General features: G+C 38.3%; 1 protein-coding gene across 8 annotated transcripts in view; it reads left to right on the forward strand.

Moving 5' to 3' along the window:
• The first annotated feature begins 7,696 nt into the window (after nt 1-7,696).
• The window catches only part of ATP6V0A1 (ATPase H+ transporting V0 subunit a1), a 51,579-nt gene continuing 32,060 nt past the window's right edge, over nt 7,697-27,215 (forward strand). For 5 of the 8 annotated variants that reach the window (XM_019747623.2, XM_019747624.2, XM_019747626.2 and 2 more), the window contains exons 1-5: nt 7,838-7,958; nt 9,692-9,852; nt 20,115-20,193; nt 21,392-21,489; nt 22,051-22,179. In XM_019747623.2, the coding sequence (XP_019603182.1) occupies nt 9,736-9,852; nt 20,115-20,193; nt 21,392-21,489; nt 22,051-22,179 (423 nt within the window). In that variant the 5' untranslated portion in view covers nt 7,838-7,958; nt 9,692-9,735. Of the gene's footprint in view, nt 7,959-8,262; nt 8,282-9,691; nt 9,853-20,114; nt 20,194-21,391; nt 21,490-22,050; nt 22,180-27,215 lie in introns of those variants that run through there. The other 3 variants (XM_019747628.2, XM_019747629.2, XM_074320262.1) reach the window with 2 other exon arrangements.

Genomic DNA, 27,215 nt, shown 5'->3' on the forward strand with positions numbered 1-27,215 from the left:
TTTTTTAAAGATTTTTTTATTGGGGAAGGGGAACAGGACTTTATTGGGTAACAGTGTGTATTTCCAGGACTTTTTTCCAAGTCAAGTTGTTGTCCTTTCATTCTTAGTTGTGGAGGGCGCAGCTCAGCTCCAGGTCCAGTTGCCGTTGCTAGTTGCAGGGGGCACAGCCCACCATCCCTTGCGGAAGTCGAAGAATTGAACTGACAGCCTTGTGGTTGAGAGCCCACTGGCCCAGGTGGGAATCAAACCGGCAGCCTTCGAAGTTAGGAGCATGGAGCTCCAACCGCCTGAGCCACCGGGCCGGCCCCATTTATAATTTTTTAAATAAAACCACCCAGTCTGTTAAAAAATGTTTTAATTACCATTTATAATTATAATTTCACATAGTATTTTGTTTTACATTTATTTTGTATCTGTGGTTAAAATCAATTCTCATTCTTATTATATTTGTAGTCTTTCTCTCTCTCACTTTATCAGAAGTTTTCCTATTTTTATTGATATTTGAAAAGAACTAGCTCTTATATTTGTTATTCTTTGTCATTTTGACTTTGCTAATTGTTTCTTCCTGTCTTATTTGGGTTTATTTTGCTGTGTTTTTAAAACATGTTGCGTTATGTTTGTTTAATTTACTTTAATTCTTCCTTGTTTTATAAACACATTTAAAACTATGATTATTTTTCTCATTCTGAGTGCAATTTTAGTGATATCCCATAAAATTTTATATGTAATGTTGTCATTATTAAAAAACTGATCTTTAACTCAGTCTTGAAAGAAACACTTTGCAGAGAGGTGGTGGAATCAACTCGCAATGGACAAAGCAGGCGGAGAACAGACCAGGTTCATAGCGAGTAGGCAAACACCTTCTCATCCTTTAAGACTTAACTCAAATTTCATCTCCTGTAAAGGTTTCTAAGCATAGCTATTGATGCCTTTATCAGTGCATCCATACTACTATTATATATTGCTAATAAAATCCTTACTGTATTATAGATTCTGAGTTCATTGAAGTTAGGGCCCTGGTCCAATTTCCTATACCTAGGCCTGGGTCATACCAAGCCTAAAACTTAGTACTGAATTAAAGAATGGGAGAGAGGCATGTAAAAGTTGAATAGAAAGCTCCTAAAATTCACTTATCTTACATGTTCACTCAAATCTATTGTTGTCAATAGCTATGCATATTACCAGAAAAATGTAAGGTCTCAAAATATATTTTTTAAATAGAAATAATTGTTCACATGTATTCACAATCTCTAAAACTCCAAGCGAAAACAAACTTAGAATTAAAATAGGGCTCAAGGCAATATCCAATTGAAAGCTCCCTTCTGGATAACTTTCAGCTCCCCCTAAGAAAATTTTTCTTCTCTGAAGACCACGCCCTTATACATTCTACACTTGATCTTAGCCTAACGGCCGAGAAGCGATATATATATCATTCCTGTAAGATTCCTACAGACTTTCTTCCCCACAACTCCCTCCTTAAAATACCATACAAGTCCAGTAGACCATTTTTATAAAACAAAAACAAATCAACTGTAAAGTATAGCAATCTCCAGCCTTAAATAAGTACATGATTACAAATACAAATAACCCACAACTTTGTCACAAGTTAAGAAACTATATTTTCAGGTTTGTTTTCTTTTCTTTCAAATGTATTTATGAAGTATGTATTGAATGCCAGGCACTCAGCGAGGCAGTGGGAATACAACAGATCGAATTAGATCTACCCTTGACCATTGAATCAACTAGATCCTTTCTACTGGAATTATCTGATGTATTTCTTTACCCCAGATCTAACCTCCATTCTCCAAGTCATTAGAAACCCGGTACAGAAACATTTGCCAGATTCTGTACTTCAGAAACCTCCTTGAAATAGTTTCTTGTTTTCCTGGGCAAATACTTCAGATCTAATGTCACAGAGAAGCTTCTCTGCGCTGTGTCAGTTAGTCCTTCCCTTCTTCCCATCTCAAGTTTTCTCACGTTTTCTAATTTCTATTTCTTGAACAAGGTTGTTTCTTGGTGTTGTTAATTTTCACGAGTTAAGAAGCCCCTTGCCTCATGTGTTGGTCACAAGAGCCTGGAGCGTTGCATAAAATGTCATATGCTTTAGGCTCATTCATATCTCCTTGTGGATGTAATCATTAGCAGAGCTAAAGGAAGCTGACATTCCTTGAACTCCAAAGGAAGTCTCAAAATCTATTATGAACAAATTTTTACTTTCTATCAAAAGACTTTTATTTTAAATATTGACAGACTTTGAAAGTAAAAGCAGAGTGTTATTTTGAGGAACTCAGACTGAAACTGCAAAAGAGACCACTTCTATGAAAACAAACTGCAAATTGACATTTCAAGAATGACAGTCAAGGTGATTGCACGTCACCTAAAGGTTGTGGTGGGACAATTCTTTCATGCAACACTGAACTCAGATCCATGGTAGAATAATTTAAGAATTACAGTTCCTTTTTACATAAAAGGGAGAAACAAAAAATTATTATTATTTTTTAAAGATTTTATTGGGGAAGGGAAACAGGACTTTATTGGGAAACAGCGTGTACTTCCAGGCCTTTTTTCCAAGTCAAGTTGTTGTCCTTTCAGTCTTAGTTGTGGAGAGCACAGCTCAACTCCAGGTCCAGTTGCCATTTCTAGTTGCAGGGGGCACAGCCCACCATCCCTTGGTGGGAGTCGAACCGGCAACCTTGTGGTTAAGAGGACGCACTCCAGCCAACTGAGCCATCCGGGAACTCAGCGGCAGCTCAGCTCAAGGTGCTGTGTTCAATCTTAGTTGCGGGGGGCGCTGCCCTCCCTCCCTTGCGGGACTCAAGGAGTCGAACCGGCAACCTTGTGGTTGAGAGCCCACTCGCCCATGTGGGAATTGAACCGGCAGCCTTTAGAGTTAGGAGCATGGAGCTCTAACCGCCTGAGCCACGGGGCCGGTCCCCCCAAAATTATTTGACTAGACACAATCATTAAACTGAGTTACTATCATCTCAAAGAATTCAGATAAGAGGAAATTAAATTTTAAATCAATGTTTTACTGTTTGCTGGCAACGACTTGCAGGTGAACAGTTGGAAAATGATGCAGAGCAAAATTTCCTTTCCAAAATTGGTAAGGGAAGTGTCCTGGGTTGGGTTGACTAGTGTTCCCCCAAAACTCATGTCTACCTGGAACCTGTGAATATGGCTATATTTGGAAATAGTGTATTTGCAATCAAGTTAAGATGTAGTCATACTGGGTTAAGATACAGACACACAGAGGTAGGATTGCCATGTGAAGATGGAAGCAGCAATTGGACTGATGCAGTTACAAGGCAAAGAATGCCAAGGATTGCAGGCAACCACCAGAAGCTAGAAGAGGGAATGAAGGATTCTCCCCTAGTGTCTTTAGAAATATCATGGCCCTGCTGACACCTTGATTTCAGACTTCTAGCCTCCCGACCTGTGAGAGAAATAATTTCTGTTGTTCTAAGCCACTCAGTTTATGATAATTTGTGCAGCAGCCCTAGGAAACTAATACAGAAAGCATATGGAAAAGAGGGACACTTGAGCAAATATGTATTTCGAAACACATGGTTTAACGTTAATACTCTCTAGGCCTTATCTAGGCATCTAAGTTGGATGAGCAAACATGAGGTGACCTCTGACTGGTGGAAATATGAACAATATCTGTGCATTTGATCAAACCAAAAAATGAAGAGAGTAAAAGGAGAAAAAACATGTATCTAATCATTCCACTACAGGGACAATTCTTACAACTGCCTCCATTTTCTGCTCTGTCTTGGTACGGAAAAACTAATTTTTGTAACTATTGTTTAGATGTTTTCACAGATGCTAAGAAATAGAGCAATTTGGATACCCAGAACTGCAGTAGTGGTTCGTCTTCATATGGAATTGTTCATGTCTTATAGGGCTAGGTGGTCAACAGCATTTTATACATTTATGTTGTACTTGTTCAAGTGACAGAAAAGCACAACCAGAGATCCTTTTTGTCTTCTTTCTTTCCTAGAGAAGCATACAGAGGAGCAGAAATGCCTGATTACTCTGGATCAAAATAATTTTAATCAGTTTTGGGCTAAGTTAGTGTATTTGCTGAGTGTGATGATTTTAGTCTAATACTAATACGTTTTCTGTTCTATTTTATTAGCCTTTGTCTCCTTCTATTTATCCTTCTATTTATCTATTAAATGGATGTCATGTCTTCTTAAAGCCTTCCCTAAGGCCAGACAGGATTAGTAACGCTCTTCTCTGGGCTGGCATAGACTTCTGCTCCAATCGCTACTATTCTATTAATATATATATTATACTACAGTTGGTTGTCTGTCTGTCTCCTCTGATAGGCTGTGAGCTCCTGTTCATCTTTGCATTTCCAGTTTCTAGCATTACTCCTGGTATAAAGCATACAGTTAATAGATATTTGCTGAAGGAATGTTGGATTTTTGATGACTAAAAGCTGTTTATAAAAGTACTTTTCATTGAATTGAAAGAGCATTTTCCGCATAGGTATGCTTCGATGTAGAATAACTTTGAGAACTGTAAATGGAATACAGACATCAGCGCTATTATTGTACCAAACTTGATGATCCTGCAAAGTTTTCACTGACTCCATAGACATTTTCTGATTCTAGTTTCTGCTCTGAACTTTTCCCAGCTGCTCCTCATGTCTTTGTTAGAAGAATATGAGCACCTATCACAAGCTCTCCTCCCCACAGATAATGAAGTTCATAAAACAATGGGGATAGAGAAACGAGGCAGGATGTGATCATACTCCTTTTGTCTGATAACCTGTGTTCTTTTGTTGATAGTAGATTTCTATTAGAAGAACGCCATTTCTTTCAGGGTCATCTATCATTCACTCATTCATTCAAGAAATGGTACTTAGTATTGAATGAATAGGTCCAATGCTAGGGGAAAAAAGGAGTTTATAGTTTGGTAAAAGGAAAAACATGTCAAAGTCATGTGGAAAGTATTGTGTTTTATAAAAGAGAAACAGAAAATTCCCATGAGCGTTCCAATGAGGAAAATGAAGCTCAAGGAGGTGAACTAACTTGCTCAAGTTCACACACCTTGTAACTGTTCGAGTTGAGATTTATTCCTCTTGCATCTGATATTGAGTGGAATAAATGGAAGAACTAAGATTCAAGCCTAGTTTGGGCTTGACCACAAAAGCTTGTGGTCTACTAACCTACACATGCTGCCTCCTCTAGGCTCCTGTTTCAGTTATCTGAGAGAGGCGAATGGACCTGTACTAGGTTATCAACAATGAAAATAAAAAGGGTAAAGGGGTAAAGGCAAGAAATGAAGGCAGGACACACAATGAGCATGATGTGGCAACTGACAGAATGTGAAAAGAAAGGAAAAAAGTGGAATTAAAGATGGTTTAAGCTTGGAGCCTAGGTAACTAGAAAAACAATGATGCCATTAGCAGGATTAAGGACCTCAGGGGAAAGGACAGTTTTTTATTCAGTGAGAGCTCAAATCCAAAACTCTGTTCTCACGTCACTTCCTCAATATGAGCTTTCCTGACATCCTCAGGTTCATTATATGGTATTTTGTATCTCAACAATAATATTGACAATGATGATAGCTAACAGTTTTTTAAGGCAGGCTGAGTGTCAAGCATGTTCTAGATTCCTTTTATTCCTCAAATAACCAATAGTAAATATTATTATTAACCTCATTTTACAGATGAAGAAACTGGGGCTTACAGAGTCTTAAGGTTACAGATATTAAATGGCAGATCAAGATTTGAATACAAGCTGGACTCAGAGACTGCACTCTTACCAGAGGCAGAACAGTGCAATAAGTAAGAGTACAGGAAATGGGGATAAACTGGCTGGCTTTGAATCTGGCTCTGCCATTTACTAGCTGAGTGACCTTGGGCAAATTATTGTGCCTCAATTTCATTATATCATCTGTTAAATGGGGATAATAATAGTATCTGCCTCCCAATACTGTTGTGAGGGTTAAACAAGTTCATATTTATAAAGAACTTAGAAAAGTGCCTGGTACATAGTAAATATTAATCATTGCACTTCTTTCTCTCTCTCTCTTTCTTTTTCCTTCCCTCTTTCCCTCCCTCCCTCTGTCCCTCCCCCTCTCTCATTATTGGTTGGAACTTTCTCATTGAACTATGAGTTCCTCTAGGATAGGAAGTGTGTCTATTTCATTTTCCTATCCCAAGCACCTAGCACCATGTCTACCACACAGTAGGCCCTTAGCAAGCATTTGTTGCCTGAATGGCATTATTCAGGCAGCTTGAAATTCCATCCTGAGCCTTGCAGAAGTGAAGTGGATGGAAAAATAAGTATGATTCCCACACATAGACATTTAATCCTGACAATAGCAGGATTGCCAAGGAAGAGCTCATGCGGGGATAAGAAATAGAACACTGGAGAAAGATTAATTGCAGGAAATAAGAAAGGAAATAGAAAAGGAGCTCTGAGAGGATATACTTTCAAGGAAGCCATGAAAACAGAGAGTTTAAGGGAATTGAGGGGAGTCCAGATGAAAGTCTGTCTTAGCCGTGGGGTATGAAAAATTTGTGGTTAGCAAGCAGCTGACTCTGTGGTCTAAAAAAAATTTTTTTTAAGACTCAGAGGAAGGAAATGACAGTCATTGCATAATAGTTTTCTAACATTTGGCAGGCTTTCAAATGTAGGTTCCTATCTGCCTTGCCGGGAAGGTTGAGAGAGCTGGGGAGCGTTTGTGATCACAGGTGAAAGGGAGGGTCTGGAAGTCAAGCTCTGTCTTCACTCACAACGTGAGATGGGAAATTCAAATAAAATGTTCTTTTTTGCCCTTCACTATTTCGTTTAGGCTGGTGAAGAAGGATTGATGATGTTTTTGCCAGGTAGACAAAATTATCAGCATTAGGTTTTTATCTGAAATGTCTCTCTCATTTCACCTGAGTCTCAAATAGGATTCCACCACCCACGGAGACTGAATAACCGGTTTTCCGAGTTTTTCCTGATAAATTGTGGTTATTACAAACGATTCGGGATCCCTGCTCCTCCTTAAAAGGTCAAGAAAAGGGAATCGATATTAATATGTGAGAAAGGCGTTTTTATAAGAACATGTAGGCATCACTTGTGCGTTTTAAAAAACAAATTATTCTTTCTTTATTTATTTTTAACTAGAAAACCCTATGTGTTCAAATAGGCCCGCAGGAATCCACCAAACAAGATACACACTTTCAAAACACACGGTCTTAGGGGTTTATTCCCACTGTTAATTGGAGAAAAATAGACCCTGTACAGTTGCTGGAGGGACTAAACCAAGTACCTTTTTAAATAGGCGTTTTCCATAGTTAAGTGAACTAGGATCTACTACAGGCTCTAACACCTTTAGCAAGTCGCTCTGCACTCTGGGGCTCGAATTTCCTTTTCAGCAAACTAAGGGGAAAAGTGAGTGAGTGTGTGTGTGTGTGTGTGTGTGTGTGTGTGTGTGTGTGTGACAGGGAGCCCCCTGGCTCTCAGGTCATTTCATAAGGCTTTCTCCCCTTCCCTCACATCCCCTCGAGAAGAAAACATTGTGAATTGATTCTTTGGATATGAAAATAAAGGAGGCAGCCTTGCCTGTAGAGTAAGTATTACGGGGAAGGGATTCTGAGCAAGTGTTAGGGAGAAGGGATTCCGAAAGGCTCAGGAACTCAGGGCCTCGAACACCTGCACCACCAGCCCCACCTACCCACCCTCCCAGCCCCGCACAGCCCCAGCGAGAACAAGATGGCGTCACCAAGCAGGGTCTCGCCGCGCCCCTGCGACTCCGCACTGCGGCAGCCGACCGACGCCGCATTCCATTGGCCAACTGCAATGAGGTCATCGTAGGGGCGGAGGCCAGCGGCGGCGCGGGGGCGGGGCTTTGCGGACGCACGCACGCTCCGAGGCGCTTCTGTCGGGAGCCGCGGGGGCTGCGGGCTTGGTCTGCGGCAGCTGCTTTGGCAGTGGCCCCGGCGGCGGCTGGAGGTGAGCGGGGGCTGTAGGTACAGCGTGGCAGGGAGCGGCCTCCGAGGGGCACAGGAAATCCTTCTAACAGCCCCCTCTCTTGTCAAAAGAATTAGCAGGGATCTTAGGTCTCTGAAAGGAAATGGGGTTTCACCCCTCTTTGGGCACCCCTCCTATGGGCAGAATAACCGGAGGTTCACTCCACATTGGAGGCCCTGGTCGCTTCCCCCATTTAAGGGGTAGGCGGCGAAACTGAAGATTATTGGGATGTCCGAAAGAATTTGGGGGGGCTTCTTAAAGGGGCTCCCAATTTGAGGATTTCCCCCTTTTAGTCCCTACTCCAGGTAGGTGTGCTTGGGTTCAGAGAATTCCTGATTTTCTCACTGAGTATACAGCAAATGAAGCAGGTGAATTTCAGTACCTTGTTAGGTGGCGAAAACTGGATGACAGTACTAGTAGCAACTCCTTGGGGGCTGACATTATTGACAGCCCCTAAACTATGCCGATGAGGCATAATTTTATGTGTTTAGAGATTGTGGAATCTATCCTTGTTGAGTAGGGGTGTGTTGGGGGCTGGTAACAGCCATTTTGGATGATTCAGATACAGACAGTCATCAAGTCAAGCGACATAATCTCTTGAAAAATCCTTACTTATACGTGAGTGTGTTGTTCTGCTGCCTTGAACATCAAATGCACAAAGGTTTTGTCGTTCAAATTTCTCAAAATGTCTCCCAGCCTTCCAGAAGAGTAACTCTTCCTTGGATGCCTCTCATTACGGATGCTCTCATGATACTAAAGATACTGTACGTTTTGCTGAGTTTAGATACTGTACAGTCGGCGCCTTACAAATAGCAGGTTGAGAGTGAATAATTGCAGTTTCAGGACCACTGATAGCGCCAATTGTTTTTCTTACCCGGCAGCGATAAGACAGCCCTAAAATGAAACCTTTACTGGCTCATGCATGAGAAGCTTTAACAGATGGAAGAATGTAATTAATCTTGAAGATGGGGATAAGAAACAGAAAGCTGCGGAGGTGGAAAGCTTAGTCTCTGTGGCTTGATGAAACTGCTTTGTCATTATCAATGTATTCTTGTCATGCTTGACTTGAAATTGGACTTAATATGCAAACTGGTTCTTTTTTTTTTTTTAGATAATGATTATGTGTTTCGATTCTTTAGGAAGAAAATGGTGCTTTTTTTTTTTTTTTTTTTATGAGTTTGGAAGGTTAAACCCTTTAAGGTAGTGGTAGCTTTAGGGTAGTGCTGGGACTTTGGCTGTTAGAAATGGGCAATAGAGGGTAGAAAACGTTGTAATGGATACATCCTTTATGGGAAGGTATTCAAGATCTCCTCTGTTTGTGTCTGACACAGCAGAAAAAAAGAGCAGTATGCGTGTCATTGCCTGTAATATTGTGTTCAGAGTATTAAAGAGCTGTTTGGGATTCCCAGTTCCTGTTTTTAATCTGGGTACATTCTTATGTATTGAGGTGTCCCAAAATATTGTCATTTGATCCTGATGCTGACTGCACAGGAAGTGACTTTTCATCAGGCACTCTGCAGGAGAAGATTCAGTAACAGCCTTTGCAATTTTTCCTTTCCATCTTTCTAAGAAGGATGTCAAAACAGTTGTGAAAGACCTGTCAGCATGAGGTGGAAGATACAAAATGCTAAACGAAAGAGCCTTACTAGGGTATTGTTTGCTCTTAACCCTCTTAGTAACTTCCAAGGTCATGTAATTTTCTCTTTTTGCCTTAGGTTGGAGAGAAATCTAGGTACTCAGTTGACGTACTTTCGCCGCCATGGGGGAGCTTTTCCGGAGTGAGGAGATGACCCTGGCCCAGCTTTTTCTACAGTCAGAAGCTGCTTATTGTTGCGTCAGTGAATTAGGAGAACTTGGAAAGGTTCAGTTTCGTGATGTAAGTAGTTGTGGGGCTGCTTCTTGATGACTGCTGAATTGTGTTTTTCTTGTCATTTCCAGTTGCCTTATGATGAATGTTTTGCTTTTTATTTGCAGAAATAACATTATACCACAGCTTATTATTATTGGTACACTTTTTTGAGTTGTCTTTTTAGAGGTGAGAATGTTGTGTGCCAATCCTTCCATGCTTTTACTAGCTCCCCCTTTGAGACTAATCCTAAACATTCTCAAGGTAGTTGCTTGGGATACGGGTGGAAGACACCAGACTAACCTGTTCAAGGCTTGTACTTTGCTTTTCGAATCCTTAACACCCATAGCAGCATATTAAAAAAAAAAAAAATTGTTGTAGCTCTTCCATACAGTAGGACATGTTTATTACAAAATCTGAAGCATCCAGTTACAGATGTATAGTATATAAATAGGCATATAATGAATGCCCATTATTCTGAAGCATTATGCTGGGCGCTTGGAGAAGATATCAAAAGAAAATGGACCATCTAAGTATAAAAAAATATGCCCTGTAGGGCTTACAGTCTATTCAGGGAGGCACAATATATGCTGCTGAAAGGAGGGGGCAGATAACAATTCCTTATTAGGCAATCTCAAAGTTCCGTGTACCTCTCATTGATAGTATTCATTATAGTTGTGGCTTTACATTCATCAGTGTGACTAGGTGGTTCAAGACTGTGATCTGAGCACCATGAAGACAGACATTCATTATTGTATCTTTAGTGCCCACATGCAAGGTACTCAACCAGTATTTGTTGGGATGAATAAATGGATGAAAGAGGAGTGGTCAGCAAGATGTGGGATTCGTCAATATTGCCTGCTTTCAGGAGGCAAGCTTTCAGGAAATTCTCAGTCTGAGCTGAAATTGCATAAATATACTCCAGTGACAAGAGTCTTTTTCCTCATTCTTTTTGAACCTTTTTATACCATCTCTTTTGGAATGTGCTCCTACCTGACTCGGATTCTTTCTTACCTTTCTGAGGACTTCTAGTTTTCTTCCATCAGCCTCTCTTCTCCACCCCTGCCCTTAGTGTCAATGTTCCCCAGCCTCTCTGCTCTCTCTGCATAAACTTCATCACACCCCCATCTTCCTTCATCACCTTTTTCTCTCATGTATTCTCAAACCTTCCATCTTTATTCAGTGAATCCCAAATCTGGATCTCTGGCCCTGACCGCCCAAACACCTTCGCTGAATTTACAACTCAAGATTGTTGTCATCTCTGCTTCTCAAGCTAGTATGTCGAAATCCCAACACCTTACCTTTTCACAAACTATTTGTTCATTCTGACTTCCTAAACTTGAGCTAATGCATTGATCTTTTTCCAGTTTTCTAGTCTTGAAACCCAAATCAAACCTGTCACCCTTCATTTGCAATCCTTCATCGGGTCCTATGGTGTCTCCCTCTTGTTCATTCTTAACTTTAACTTACGATGCATTTCAATCATACAAGAAATTATAAGGAATAATATAATGCATACCTATGTTTTTACTGTCTACTTAAAGAGATATACTTTCCACATATAATTGAAGGCTCCTGCCTATCCTTCATCCTTGTAATTCATTTCTCCTCCCTCCTCTCCAGAGGTAACTTTCTACAGTGATTTTTGCTTTTATCATTTCTATGTGTTTTTATTTTTTACTTTTGCTATGTATATATATATCACTAAATAATAATATATAGTATAATTCTGTGTGTTTTAAAACTATATACATGGTATCATATTGTATGTATCCGTCAGCAGGTACTTTTTAAATTCAACATTTGTGAGATTTGACCATGTTGATACAGGTAGTGCTAGTTCATTCCTTTAAATTGCCATATATTATTGTAGGAATATATAGTTTATCATTTTTCCTTCTGATGAACATTTAGGTTGGTTGCAGTTCTTTGATATTACAGTGTTGCAATAAAGGTTCTTGTATGTATCTCCTGGTATACATGTGTGATAGTTTCTCCAGGGCAGTGGTTCTCAAACTTTTTGGTCTTAGGACCTCTTTACACTCTTAAATTATTGAGGATCTGAAATGGCTTTAATGTGAGTTATACAGCTATTGATATTAACTGCATTGGACATTGAAATTGAGAAATGATTTATTAAATCATTTAAAAATTATAAAAGCCCACTGTATGTTATCATAACATTTTTAATGAAAAAATAATTATATTTGCCAAAACAAAACAAAATAGTGAGAAGAGTGTTATTGCTTTTACATTTTTGAAAATCTTTTAGTGTCTGAGTTAATGGAAGATAGATAGGTTCTCATATTTGCTTCTGCAGTCAGTCTGCTGTGACATCATGCGCCTCTGGAAAACTTCACTGAACTCATGAGAGAATAAAAATGAAAAAGCCGAATGTCTTAGTGTTACTATGAAAATGGTATTGATCTCACAGACCTGCTGCTACTCCAGGGATTATATCGAGGAGGGGCATTACTGAATATCGTGTGCATCTCTGACTGTTAGCTGTTGTCAAAGTGTACTTCCCAGTACATGTACCTATCCATTCTCTCATAGCTGATTGAGAGTTCCTGTACTCTACAATAGTGCCAACACCTCTGTGCTCATACTTAAAGAATTTTGCCAATGTAATGGGTGTGAAATGGTATCTTCTTGTTGTTTTAACTTGCATTTTCTAGATTAGTACATTCCATATCTTTTTATTTGTTTATCGGACATAATAGATTTCATTTTTCCAGGAGTGTCTGCCCACATCACCTGCCTATTTGCTTGTCTTTTGCTTGTGGACTGGTAGGATTTGTAAAAGTTTTTCATATATTCTGGAAGCTAATCTATTTCTACTCCTTTACTAATAACTTCTTCCAAACTATCTCTTGTCTTTTCCCTTTGTTTATGGTATATTTTGTCCTACATAAAGTTTATTTTTCCTTTTTGTTTATCAGTACGAGTATTTTCCTTTTTCCTAAATTTTTATTTTGAAAAATTTCAAGCCTGAATACTCTTACGTAGATTCACCAGTTGTTAACATTTTGCCACATTTGATATAATCTTTTTTACTGCACCATTAGAGAGTAAGCTATTTCTTCTTTTAAATCCTTATCCTTTTCTTTCTTTTTCTTATTTCATTATACACATTGGAACCTTTAGTAACATGTTGAAGAGGAATAGCAAGCTAATACTGATTAGGATTTTGTTTAGCTGTGTGTAACTGAAAACCCAAGTGATAGGGGTGTACTTTTCTCGTGTAACGTGAAGCCCAGCTCCACACTGTGATCAGTGTTCTACGATCATTCTGTATCTCTGTTTGACCATCCTTGAGCTTTTGGCTTCTGTCCTTGGATAACCACCATTGCTCCAGACATTTCATCGAAGGAAGGGGAAATACTTATATCAGGAGAGAAAAAAAAAGACTTTCCCCAAAATCCTCAGCATACTTTTCTAATTTATTATTGGCCAGAATTATGTCATGTGCTAGCTGCAAGGGAGTCTGGAAAATATGGTTTTTCAACTCAGCAGTCGCTGCTCTGAACAAAATTGGTTACTAAGAAAATAGGGCAAAATGCTATGTACTGTATTTGTCACTAGCATTCTTGTCTTGCTCCTGACTTTAAGGAGAATCTTTTTAATGTTTCACAATTTAAATGAGATGTTTACTCTTACATTTTGGAAAATTCTACTGATTAGATTATGCAGGTTCCTTTTAGTGTATGATTTTCTAAAGTTATTGTCAGCAATGTTTGTGAAATTTTATTGAGTGCCTTTTCTTCATCTATTGAGGTTATGATTGTTTTTTTCTCCTTAGTCTGTTAATTTGGTGAATTACATATCCAGATTTTTTCCTACTATTTTTTAATAGCTTTATTGAGATATAATTCACATACCATACAATTTGCCCATTTAAAGTGTATGATTCAATGATTTTTAGTATATTCACTGAGTTGTACAACCATCACCACAATCAGTTTTAGAACATTTTCAGTCTCCCAGCAAGAAACCGTGTACCCATTAGCAGTCACTCCCCATATCCTTCCAACTCCCCAGCCTCCTCAGCCCTTGGCAACTACTAATCTACTTTCTATTTCTGTGGATTTGCCTATTCTGGACATTTCATGTGAGTGGAATCATACAATATGTCTTTTGTGACTGGCTTCATTTACTTAGCATAAAGTTTTCAAGGTTCATCTATGTTGTAACATGTATCTGTACTTTTCTCTTTTTTAAATATAAAAATATGCAACATATCTTCAAAAGATACCACTCTGGGTTTTAGAGAGACAATTGAGTAAGATATGTGTCCTCACTCCATTTGTTCAAAATGTTCTTTATATTCTTTCATCCATTCTCCTCTTTGCCATACTCTTCCCTACTCTTCAATCCCTTACTGTCTAACACAACCATGATGACAGTTTACACGTTTTTAATAGATGCCACGTGGAGCATTTTGTATTATTATTGCAGGCATTCCTAACAACAACCCAGCGAAGTAGAACCGATTTTGAATAGTGGAGCCTACCATTCTCATTTTACAGATTAGGAACCTGTGGCCTGAATGAAAATAACTACCCCAAGAACACAGAGATTTGTACCCTGGATTGTCTGATTCTACTGCTGATGTTCTGTTTAATTGAGATCTACCAAAAAATTTACCCTTTACACTGTACAATTTAGGGGTTTAGTGTATACACAAACATTTAGTGTATATACGACCATCACCACTAATTCTAGAACATTTCATCACCCCCCCAAAAAAAAACCCTGTACCCACTAGCAGTCATTCACCATCTCCCCCTCCCCTAGCCCTTGGCAACCACTTAATCTACCTTTGGCTCTATGGATTTCCCTATTCTGGACATTATATATAAATGGAATCACACAATATGTAGTCTTTTGTGACTGGCTTCTTTCACTTGCCATATTGTTTTCAGCATTCAAGCATGTAGTATGTATTAGTACTTCATTCCTTTCTAATGGCTAAATAATATTCCATTGTGTGTGTGTGTGTGTGTGTGTGTGTGTGTGTACACACATACATATATATGTATATATGTATATCACTTTATTCATTCATCAGTTGATGCATATATTTTGGTTTCCACTTTTTGGCTATTGAAAATAATGCTGCTGCAAACATTTGTGGACAAGTATTTGAGTACCTATTTTCACTTTTTGGGGGTGTATACCTAGGAGTGAATTGCTGGGTCATGTGGTAATTCTATGTTTAATTTTTAGAGGAACCTCCAGACAGCTTGTGCTGCTTTCCACAACAGCCATATCATTTCACATTCCCACCAGCAATGTTAAGAAAGTTCCAATTTCTTCACATCCTCACCAGCATTGATTTTCCTTTATTATTATTATTTTTAATTATAGCCATCCTAATGGGTGTGAAGTGGTATCTCACAGTGGTTTTGATTTGCATTTCCCTCCTGGCTAATGATGTGGAGCATCTTTTCATAGGCTTATTGACCATTTGTATAGATTTAAAAAAAAAAAAAAAATCATGCTTGCAAGCCTGGGATAAACTCAGCTTGGTCAAGAGGTGTATTTCAAAATAATTTTAGGGTTCAGTTTCCTAATATTAGGATTTTTTCATTTATATTTATAAGTGATATTGGCCTATAATTAATCCTTTCTCAAACTATTCTTATTTTAGTATTAAGGTTATACTGTCCAATCTCACTTGTTAGTTGAGAAGTGTTCCTTCATTTTTCTCCTCTTTGGAATAATTTTTCTAAGATTTGGGCTTATCTAGTTTTTATATGGTTAATAGAACCTGTCTTTAAATCTTATAGGCCTGGTGTTTTTAGATTATAGGTTTTTTTCTGTTTTGTTTTGTTTCATTTAAGTTAGCTTTAGTAAGTTATATTTTTCTAGAAAATTGTGGTTTTATAATCTGAACTTTCTGAGAAGTTATTGGCATAAAGTTAATTGTAGTATTATATTTAAAAAATCTTTTCTATCTATAGTTGCTTTTTTTATTCTTACATTTATTTACACCTTCTCTCAGTCTTAAACACATTTTGACTATTTTATCTTTTCAAATAACCAGCTGTTAAAAAATAATAAAATAAAATACTAAGAAAAAAAATAACCAGCTTTTGATCTGGTGCATCTTCTCTGGGACTTTGTTTTTTTTCCTGCTCTTTTTTGGTTTCTACTTCCTATTATCTTTTTCTGACTTCTTGAATTTGAACAATTTGCACATTAATTTTTAGCCTTTTCTATTATACGCATTTAAGCCTACAAATTTCCCTTTAAATACCACTTTAGCTGCACCCAACAAAGTTTGATCTTTAGCATTTTCATTATCATTTCATTCTAAATTATTTAAATTGCTTCATATATGTCAGTTATTAAACGCTAATTTCATTTTACTATCATTAGGATCTTTTGTAGGGGATTATTGAAATCATTCACAAATAAATCCTTATACATAAACTGCAATTTTGCGATGAAAGGATTATTCTAATGAATGAAGTACTGCATCAAAATTCACATATCACTTATTAAGGACAAGAGTTAACAAAAATGACTCTTTCTTTCATAGGCAATTACCCAGGCTCTTCCCAGACCACGGTAAACAGATGCTCAGCCTTGCAAATATGAAGCATTATTGTCTCTAAACATGTATTTGTGTCCTTCATCAAGTACAATTTACTTAAATGAAATAACGTGGGTTTTCTGTTGTAGTCATTTGGGGAGGAGAAAGCCATGTTTTAGTTATAATTTCATCTGTAAGATCAATTGAACTGGACTTTTTTAGTTGCTTAGAAAAAATAAAAATTTCTCATTATGTTAAATACAAAATAAATACAACATTTTTTCATGGCAAATGTGGTTGCTGTAAGTTTTACATTTTTTAATGTAGGCATGACTGAATGCATTTGAAACTAGTCATATCACCATTAAAATGATGATATGCTCCAAGTCCAGTTGCCATTTTCAATCTTTAGTTGCAGGGGGCACAGCCCACCATCCCATGCAGGAATTGAACCAGCAACCTTGTTAAGAGCTTGTGCTTTAACCAACTGAGCCACCCAGCCACTCCAGAAGTTGTATTTTTTATAATGATTTCTAACTTAATTGCATTGTAGTTAGAGAACATTGTCTTTACTGAGACTTGTCATATGACCTATTTTTGTGGTGGGTTTTTATAAACAAATTCTTAAAGAGAAATTTTTCTTTTTTTTAATATTTGGGTTGCTATTTTTTAAAAAAAATTTTATTGGGAATACTGGGGAACAGTGTGTTTCTGCAGGGCCCATCAGCTCCAAGTCTTTGTCCTTCAATCTAGTGGTGGAGGGCACAGCTCAGTTCCAAGTTCAGTTGCCATTTTCAATCTTTAGTTGGTGGGTGCAGCCCACCATCCCATGCGGGAATTGAATCCGCAACCTTGTTTTTGAGAGCTCACGCTCTAGCCAACTGAGCCATCCAGCCACCCCTTGAAGAGAAAAATTCTTGAAGATAAAGTGTGTGTGTGTGTGTGTGTGTGTGTGTGTGTGTGTGTGCGCATGTGCACATTAGATTAAGCTAACTATATTGTTCCAATTTTCTCTATCCTTATTTAGTAGACTTGATGTATCAACAATTTAAAAATTATATTAAAATTTCCCATTGCGTAGACAGGTTTGTCAGTTTCTCCTTGTAGTTGTGTTCATTTTCATTTGAAATATTTTGAGGACGCCTTGCCTGAATATTTCTTATATTATCTGAATACTTCAGATAACGTGCCTTATTTGAAACAGGCTGTGGGCTGGCTGCAGTTGAACTTTGCCTCCTGATTATGAAACCAGTAGTTCCTGTGGCTACTTTCATTTCAGAGTGTCATGTTTATTGAAGTGGAAATTTCTGAATGGGAGGCTGAGGTACTGTCTCCTCAGTAAAAAACATATTTTATTAGGGACATACAAGTTTAGACTTGTTGCGTCTTCTTGGGAATTTTTCCTATTATCATTATGTAGTGATTCTCTTAATCTCTAATAATGCTTTTGCCTTAGATTCCTTCTGTCTAATATTAATATAATAATACCAATAGTTTCCTTCCTAGTCTCTCTGTCACCAGTCTCTCTTACAGTTTATTCTTCACATTCAATGTTATTCTTCAAAACAGGATGTCTTTAAAAAGTATGAAGAAAAAGTCAGATCATTTGATTCCCTATTGCCCGTAAGACAGAGTTGTCAATTTCCTGCTCCTTACATACACCATTTCCTCAGCTGTAGTAAATTTCTCCCCATCCTGAACATGTGATTTATTTATGTCTCTGAGTCACTTATACTCTTTCTGCTTCTTTCTGCCTATTTCTGCTGGTGAACTCTGCTTCATTCCCCATAGTCCCAGCTCAGATGGTTACCTTTGTATATGTTTTTTCTTTATCCCCCAGGTAGAATTAGTTACTTCTCCTGTGTATTGTCATTTCTTTTTTTCCCCCTCACATCTTTTTTATGGAGGTAAAATTAATATTCCATGAAGTACATAGACCTTAAGAGTACAAGTTGTTGATTTTGGTAAATTTATACACCTTCATAACCACCACCCCAATCAAGACAGAATATTTGCAGCAGCCCGGAAAGTTATCTTGTGCTCACTTCTGATCAATGCCCACCACCCCCTTAAGTAACCACTGTTTTTATTTCTATCATCGTAGATTAGTTTTGCCTGTTCTTAAACTTTACATAAATGAAATCATACATTTCAGACTCTTATGCCTTACTTCTTTCCCTCAGCCTGATGTTTTTGAGATTTATCTGGTTTTACGAGTATCTGTAGTTGAGTCTTTCTTACTGCAGAGAAATGTTCCACTGTATAAATATACCATAATGTCTTTATCCATTCTCCTGTTGATGGACAGTTGGATCATTGCCAGATTGGAACTATTATAAATAAAGCTGCTGTAAACATGCCTACCTACAAGTCTCTGTAGACATTTTTTTTTCATTTTCTTACATAAGTTCCCAGTAGTGGAATGCTCAGTCATGAGGTAGGTAGGTATATGTTTAACTGTATAGGAAAGTGCCAACAGTATTGCACTTACTTTTTAACAGCTTTTGTCACAACAAGTTGTTTTTATTGGTTTGTGTCTGTTTCTTCCATGGGACTGAGCTCCTCAAAGTTAGGACATACCTTCCTTATGTGTATTTACACCAGCGCATAATACAGTGTCTGGCACATTTTTGGTGCTCTATAAATGTGGAGTTATTGAATGAGTAACTCTAGTAGTTCTTTATTACTTTTACAGAATGTATCACATGCTATTTTATTATGTTCATCTTCTCTACTAGATTTCAAGCTTCTTAATGAGTAGGAACTTGTTTTATTCTTTTATTCTCTTTTTTTAAAGATTTTATTGGGGAAGGGGAACAGGAAGGACTTTATTGGGGAACAGTGTGTACTTCCAGGACTTTTTTCCAAGTCAAGTTGTTGTCCTTTCGGTCTTAGTCGTGGAGGGTGCAGCTCAGCTCCAGGTCCAGTTGCTGTTGTTAGTTGTAAGGGGCACAGCCCACCATCCCTTGTGGGAGTCGAGGAATCAAACTGGCAACCTTGTGGTTGAGAGCCTGTGCTCCAACCAGCTGAGCCATCCAGGAACTCAGTGGCAGCTCAGCTCAAGGTGCTGTGTTCAATCTTAGTTGCAGGGGGTGGAGCCCACCATCCCTTGCAGGACTCGAGGAGTGGAACCGGCAACCTTGTGGTTGAGAGCCCACTGGCCCATGTGGGAATCCAGCTGGCAGCCTTCGGAGTTAGGAGCATGGAGCTCCAACCGCCTAAGCCACCAGGCCGGCCGGTGTTTTATTCTTGTATTTCCCAGAATATGTGTCATATCGCTTTGAAAATTACTTGTGATGTATGAATGAATAAACCAATCTGTCATTTAGAAGGTGAAAACCCTGGGACAGAAGAAAAAGAGAAGTTTGCTTCCTCTCTCTTCTAATTGGGAAGGAGAGAAGGAAAACCATGCAGAGCTTCTATTAGACCCATTGTCCAAATTTGTGGTGGTGGTGGTGGAGGAGGGGGCTCACTGAGGCTTTTGGCCTGTGAAGAACATTTTGTACCACTGTGCTTTATCTAAGTTGCCTCCATTCCAATGATATGTTGCAGCAGTTGAGGGAAGGGTTTTTATCTTTAGTTGGTGTGACAAGTCCCCAAGCAGATTATGTAGATCGGTAGACAGTTTTTATTAGTGTTGCATCATACATTGACACAAAATTAGGTTTTCACTTTGCAGGATGTGTTGCCTGTGAAACAGAAGCAATAGGTGCAGTGTTTTAATATTTGATATTGTGTTCTTGTTTTGCAGTTAAATCCAGATGTGAATGTTTTCCAGCGGAAATTTGTAAATGAAGTTAGAAGATGTGAAGAAATGGATCGAAAGCTTCGTATGTGCATTTTGGTCTTGCATGATGTTCCTAAAATGAGTCATTTCTCTAAATTAGAGACTCTATTCGTCTTAATAAAGAAAGGAAATATTACAGGAGAAAAGAAAAGGAGGAAAATCTTGTGATCTTGATGTTAAAATAAATTTATTGTGTACAGGTAGATTTTGTGGTGTTTGGGCCAGGTAGTGCTTAATGGAAACCTTGTTTGAGATGACAAAGCTGCGAGCTGAAAACACTCACTTGTTTTTTGTGGGAATGGTTTTGTAACTACATTACAGGGTTCTGAGAGATAGGATCCAGCCACCATCCATATCAGATGTCAACATAGCCACTTTTTAATCTGAGCTATTTGTGGGGGAAGAAACTAACGTTTATTAAGGTCCTATTGAGAGTTAGGGTATTAATATATTTCATTCATTTCCCACAACATTCCTTCAACGTGGGTATTAACCTCATTTAACAAATGAGGAAACCAAAGATCAGAGAGGTTAAGTGACTTGCCCAAGAATGTAAGTGGTTGTGATGGAATCAGTATTTGAATCCGGTTGTTCTGTCTGGCACTAAAACCCAAGATCTTACTACTGTACTATGCCAGCTTTCAGTTGGCTGATAAGTGAATTTGGTCCCCCTCCTAAAAAAAAAAAAGTCAGTCGTTGTCACCTGAAACACTTTCCTCTTCTGGTGTTTTGGGGCCTTATTCCTCCTCTTGCTTTTTGTTCGTTTTGTTTCACTTAAGCTGACCTGATTGTTTTCAAATATAATGAAATCTTTTTGATCTGGAGTTGTCTCACTAGTGCGTCAGTTGTCAAGTTTACTATTGAATTGGCTCTTCTGTAGCCCTGCTCTGCCAGCAGTACCTGTGGCCAGACCCATCATACCCCAGAAGCATCTGGGGTAGCAGTCACCTGGGGTGGAGAGCCGAAGTAGATGAGGACCTGTTTGAAGATCAGAAGAGGGAAAGAGGACAGTAGTGGGATGATAACCCTCTTTAGGGTAGCTGTGCTTCAGAGAGTGTGGGGTAGGAGGAAGAGGAATGTAGAGAAAAAAGGACTTACATGTTCTGTTTCTTGTGTACAAAAGTATCTTTTGTAGAATGAAGCTCTTTTTCGCCCGGTTCGGGGTCTTACTATTTTTTTCCTCAAATATTGGCAATTCCAGACATGTGATATACATGAATATTTTGATTCTGTCTTTTTAGGATTTGTTGAGAAGGAGATAAGAAAAGCTAATATCCCAATAATGGACACCGGCGAAAATCCAGAGGTGCCCTTCCCCCGGGACATGATCGACTTAGAGGTAAACAGTTCTGAGGAAGCCAGATAAGTTTCTTTCTACTTAAATGCAGAAATTTCTGGGTGGATAGAGAGTAGAGTGATTCTTGTTGTCTTTGTTAGCACTGTTTATTGATTACAAGTTTCTTGTGGATGGCATTAAAATAAAGTCCGTTTTTTATGGTATGGAACAGTGCCTGAAATAATATCCCATGCCACTAAATAAATTATTGAAACCTTATTGGATTAATGTCAGTTCATCTAGTAATTTATTAATCTCATAGACTAAATAAATGAATAGCCAATCAACTTTTCAATATTTATTTTATCCATATGAAGTCCCCTGAGAAATTCAATCAAGTGTTTAATAGAATCTGTAGACAAAGAAAGAGAATTTTAAGCAAAATTTTTCATAAAGAAAATTGCCCTGGCAAAACCACAGATCTGCAGGGTAGGTATAAGATAGCTTTGAACTGTCAGGATGGCAAGAGTTCTGTGGGATGGATGAATCCATCTGTCTTTCAGAGCCAGCATGTTGAGCTTAGTTTGAGTTAAGAGTTTGATTTTTTTTTTTTTTTTTTGGCAGGCCAATTTTGAGAAGATTGAAAATGAACTGAAGGAAATCAACACAAACCAGGAAGCTCTGAAGAGAAACTTCCTGGAACTGACTGAATTAAAATTTATACTTCGCAAAACTCAGCAGTTTTTTGATGAGGTCAGACTATTGTTTCTTTTAGTATTTGAGCAGCTGATAAATCCACCCGCACCAGTGGGCCATATTTTTATTCCAGTAATTACTTTAATTTGCTAATTTGAAAGCAGTACCATTTCACATCCTGTTTTAGTTGAAGAAATGTCCAGTTATGTTCCATTTTTCATGCAGTACACAGCCAGCCATAGTTTTATATATTTTTGTGTTTTCTGCAATTTTTCATCTCAAGATGGGGAAAGGAACTCTAAAGTAATTGTAGAAACATAGTTGAAATTTTTACATTATACTTTAAGGTAAGTAAATGTTTAAGGTTAAAGTTGAAACAATAAGAAACATTTGGTAATACGTGAAATTATAACTAAGGTTTAATCTCCAAACCTTTTGTCCTCAAATTGTAATTTTATTTTCTGTGTTTTCTTATCAACCTTTGAGCACATTTTTAACCACTTCAGGTAGCACATGTCACACTTTAATTTTTTTAAGGTTTTTTTTTTTTTTTTTTAGTGTTATATGAAAATATTGGTAGGATGCCTGTTTGGAATTTCTAGATTTTCACATAACCTTAACTGTTAATAAGTTCCTGAGTTAAAAATGTAGGTAAAGTTGTGAGTTGGCAGCTTGCTGAGGTGACCCCATGGAAGGGATTTGGAGCAAGGCTTTCAGAAGACTTCCTTCTCCTAATTAAATCTGGGGAAGAGTCTTAGTTTTCAGCCTAGGCATGCTTTTTTTGGCCTAAAATACAGGTAACTTTTTTACAGGTGTCTTTACCACCAGGTTGGATTGTTCTAGCCAGTGTTCAGTGTGCCTTCCTATAAAGATCTTTATTGCCTTTGCCCCACAAGAGAAGAAATTGTGGCAAAGCTTTATAAAAAATAGAGGCACCCTAGTTTGAGAACACTGGGCTAGAGAAAGTCAGCTGGAAATGTAATACATTCTTCAATAACTAAGGATTTGACTCAGAGAATCCATGCAAATTAAAAAGATCTGCTGGGGCGAGGGAAAGGGGAAATGCGCTTATGAATTTAATTGCCTAGTCCTCCCAAGAATCAGAATCTGGCTACATATCAAGGGAGGTGCGATGTGAACATTCAGCTTGCTCACTGAGTTGAGAATGTTGAGCCTGATGATAACTCCTCTTACCAGTTCCCAGTATCATCATACTAGCGGGTGTGGCTCAGTGTGATTAACTCTTTCCAAGTGCTTCCAGTCTTTTGCAACAGGCATGGCCACTTATGCCATATGTTTTTTTGTTGGTTTGTTTGTCTTTTAAGGAGGGCGCAGCTCACAGTGACCCATGTGGGGATGAAACCAGCAATCTTGGTGTTACCAGCACCACGCTCTAACCAACTGAGCTAACCAGCCACCCCGCCATATGGTTTTAATGAACAAAAACTCCAGTGTGCTCACTGCATAAACATTATTGTATTTATTTTCATTAATCCACTGAGCATTGGATGAACACCTACTCTATGTGAGGCATAAGATGAGTAGGACATGGTTCCTATGCTCCAGGAATGTGTCCCTTAATCATATCAGGAAAACTCCCCGGAAACAATGCCTCTATGTGCACACACTCCTGTGTTTTACTAAATGTGTCCAAGCTGCTGCCCACAGATCCAATGAAAATCTGGCCTCAGGAGCAAAGCTCAGATACTTTTAGCATCATTTGGGGCTTAATTCTTTTGTTCCCACCCTCCCTTTTTGCTGAAATATATGCATATTTCAGATATTGCTGAAATATATGAAAATGTCTTTCATAACTTCCTGAGTTTAAGGATGGGAATAGGTTTCCTAGTCTAGCTCATTCTGAGATTCTGAATAAAAACTGACAAATGGACTCCCTTAATGGAAATAGTTATTTAAACTTAATGTTATAATTAAAAAAAATAGTAAAAATTAAATCAGAGGAACCACTTGAAAAGATAATATAAGAATTTAAAATTGTAAGTTACAGATTTAGGAATTTTCTTTGTGGTTAATAAGTCTAAACATGGAATGCTCACGTTGAGAAGGCTCGCGTTTAAGTCTTCATGCCCAGTCCATGGTGAGTTCCTACTCATGCAAAACATTTTTTTTTTAATCTCCGGAAGTACTTTTGAGTACCAGGCCTTGGCTGTGAGCAGTTCTTCCGCTGCTTTCGTCATCAGTCCCTCACATTCCTAGCACCCTCACCCCAGTGCAGGAAATCTGTCAAGCACCACTCTGCCTTTTCTCTCTAAGTGCATGGTCAGTGCCTGGCTGCTCGTGCCACTAGCTCGCCTCAGCCAGGTCCTTTTCAGTGGCCCTTGCCCTGCTGTTACAGAACAGCAGCCTCAGGTGTCACTGCCATGACAGGAGAGCTCACAGAGTAAGCATGTCTCATGCGAGGCCACGCTTTAAATAATGAAAAAGATAAGGAAACTTGGGACCCTCAAATCTCAGAAACGTAGGTTCTTCATGAGATTTTTCTTCCATGCCTGAAATTATAAGGTTTGTAAATTGCCTCAAACACTATCAATTTCAAACCCTTCTTTTTGGAAAATATGATCAATAATTTGTAATAATGAGTTAGCAGAAAATGGCTAAATCAGAGCATGATTCTTTCCATCTTTTAATATAGGGGTTCTGATTGGTGAGGTGTGTAGAAGGGGAAAGGTAAACACATGCTGAATATTCTCATGATTTAAGATGATTACAAATTCGACTTAGCCATTTCTTATCCAGAGCATTTAAAATGACTTGTTAATGATTATCCTTTTCTCAGTCTTCTTTCTAATGAAGAACTGTAAGAGCTGGAGAGATTTCTCTGCATCTTTTACCATAAGCACCATAACACATGAGAACGTAAAGAAGACTGGAAAAGTAATGGTTAATGGCATGCAGTCCCTGCCTTCCTTTCCTTCTGAGTTTTCCATCTGCTTTCTTTACTTTTCTTTTCCATCTGCCATTTCCTTTGGGGCTTGGGTGAACGCATTAGGTGATGAGATGGAATATTTTTCTTAACATAGATGGAAGTAAAAGTGTTTGCTCTTGGTAATTAACGTAGCTTAAACTGGTCATGCAGCTTATACTTACTCGTAAGTGTAGAAATAGAACAGCCAAAGTTCTGCGACTTCCTTTTTCAAGGCATGGTTTCAGTATTCTGACTGGGGGAAGGGGTGAAACAGAGGGTATAGCAAGTAATTTAGAGGAACATTGGAAGTGCTGTTATTGTCAGTAGACAACCCAGATTAGGATTTAGATACTCGATGACATGGTTTTAGAGACTGATTTGAAGGTCCTCAGTTAGTGGTCTGGTCATCCTAGTTTCCCATCAGGCACAATTACTTTATTTAAAAAATTTTAACTGTTCTCTCTAAGACAGAGGATTCTTAAGTATGAAGTAGTGGAATTATTAATTAGAATATCATTGCAAGTTTCTATTTAATTTAATTTTTTTTTTATACCCAGAAAGTCCCAGATATAGTCTTTGGAGTAGTCTAATTGCTGTTCCATCAGTTGTCCCCTTTAGAGCACATATATTTGCTGAGTATGATCTTTAGGGTTTACTTTAACCAGGTCTTTTGAACTTGAAGGGAAGTAAGCAGGAGTCTTGTGAATAGCAGTCAGTTTCACTGGTTGTTGCCAAGGGATATCCTAAGAGCAAATTGAAGTGTGGTTGTCATCTGGATTCTCAAAACAAGTTGCCTGTGGCTTATAGTCAGCTGATTTGACTTGAAGTAGGAACAAAAAGAGCCCTGTAAACTTCCATTTGACAGCAAGAGGTAACCAGTGACCCCCCTGACCTCATCTTAAGCTTTTCCAAACCTCATGACAGTATTTCTCTGCCCTTCTGGCATGCTCACTACCTGCCTTTCCCCTTTTCTCTGAATCAAAGTTGATCCTGCTTTTAGAATTCACTTCTCGAAACAATTGCTTTCACTTTTTTAGGCTTTCAGACTTACATGTATGGTCTTATGACTTAGGGTTCCCACGTGACTTGTTTTGATACTGGAATTGACGGGACTAGAATCAAATTGAAATTTAGAATGAAAGTGATGCAGAAAAATTTTCCTGATGTTTGTTTGTTTAATTTTGCTTTTGACAAAGAAGATTATTCTGGCTTACTTCTAGTCTTTGATCAAACAAGTAGTGCATGGATATTAAAGTTGGGGAGATCAGGCAGTAGGGAAGTCGACTGGCCTTTATTTTTTAGGCCAGCTTTTTCCTGATGGGAGTGAAAGGTGGTAGGATATGTTGCGTGTAGAGAGGCTAGGAAATACAGACCTACATCTGAGAAGGTCCCTCTCCTTCATTTCATTGTATAAACTGTCATGGTGGAAATCATTTTAAATTTAAACAATTAAACTAGCCCACACACTCTATACTGGCTTACTAGTTGTTACTCTCTTTACTTCTTGATTTAGCTTGTTGGATTAAGCTGTGTTCTCAAGCATCCTTTAACTGTAAGGCCTACATGAACTTTTTAATATTTCTGAATGTCCTAAAAACCGGGACATTCAGGTATGTTTTCCCTTTTTCTTCCCTTTGTTGATGTGGTGGAGGCCCAGGCCTGCCCAGCTATTGTGCTGCTTCTCCTTTTGGAGAAAGAAGTACTCTTTAAATCCCAGGGTCTGGAGCATTTTATGCAGTGGCCATGCTGAAAGTTCTCATATTCTGCATTTTTAAGAGCACAGAAAACCTAGATATCTGGAGATGCCCCTTCTCCCTTTCTCCAGATCACACACTGTATTCAAGACAGTGACAATGCCTTGTTTTTGTTCCTTGGAAAGAGAGTCTCCATCTATCATATTCTCACACAGGGAAAATTCTAGTTTTTGTAGCTGCCTGGAAATTTGATGTTGAGAGTATCTGCAGAGCTGCCTTGTTTTGCTTGAAAGGAAGAAATACTTCAGCTTCTAGCCACGTGCAAAGGTATTTCCTGGTACTTCTATGGCTTATTCAGGAAAACATAGGAGAAAAAATGGCTTCCACCAAGTAAGATTTATACATGTCACCATCATCTAATGGTTTTTTTTGTTTTTATTTTTAATGCCTTATTTCTTAAACCATTTCCCCAG

Source organism: Rhinolophus sinicus, linkage group LG15, assembly GCF_036562045.2.
Source record: "Rhinolophus sinicus isolate RSC01 linkage group LG15, ASM3656204v1, whole genome shotgun sequence".
Taxonomy (NCBI): domain Eukaryota; kingdom Metazoa; phylum Chordata; class Mammalia; order Chiroptera; family Rhinolophidae; genus Rhinolophus; species Rhinolophus sinicus.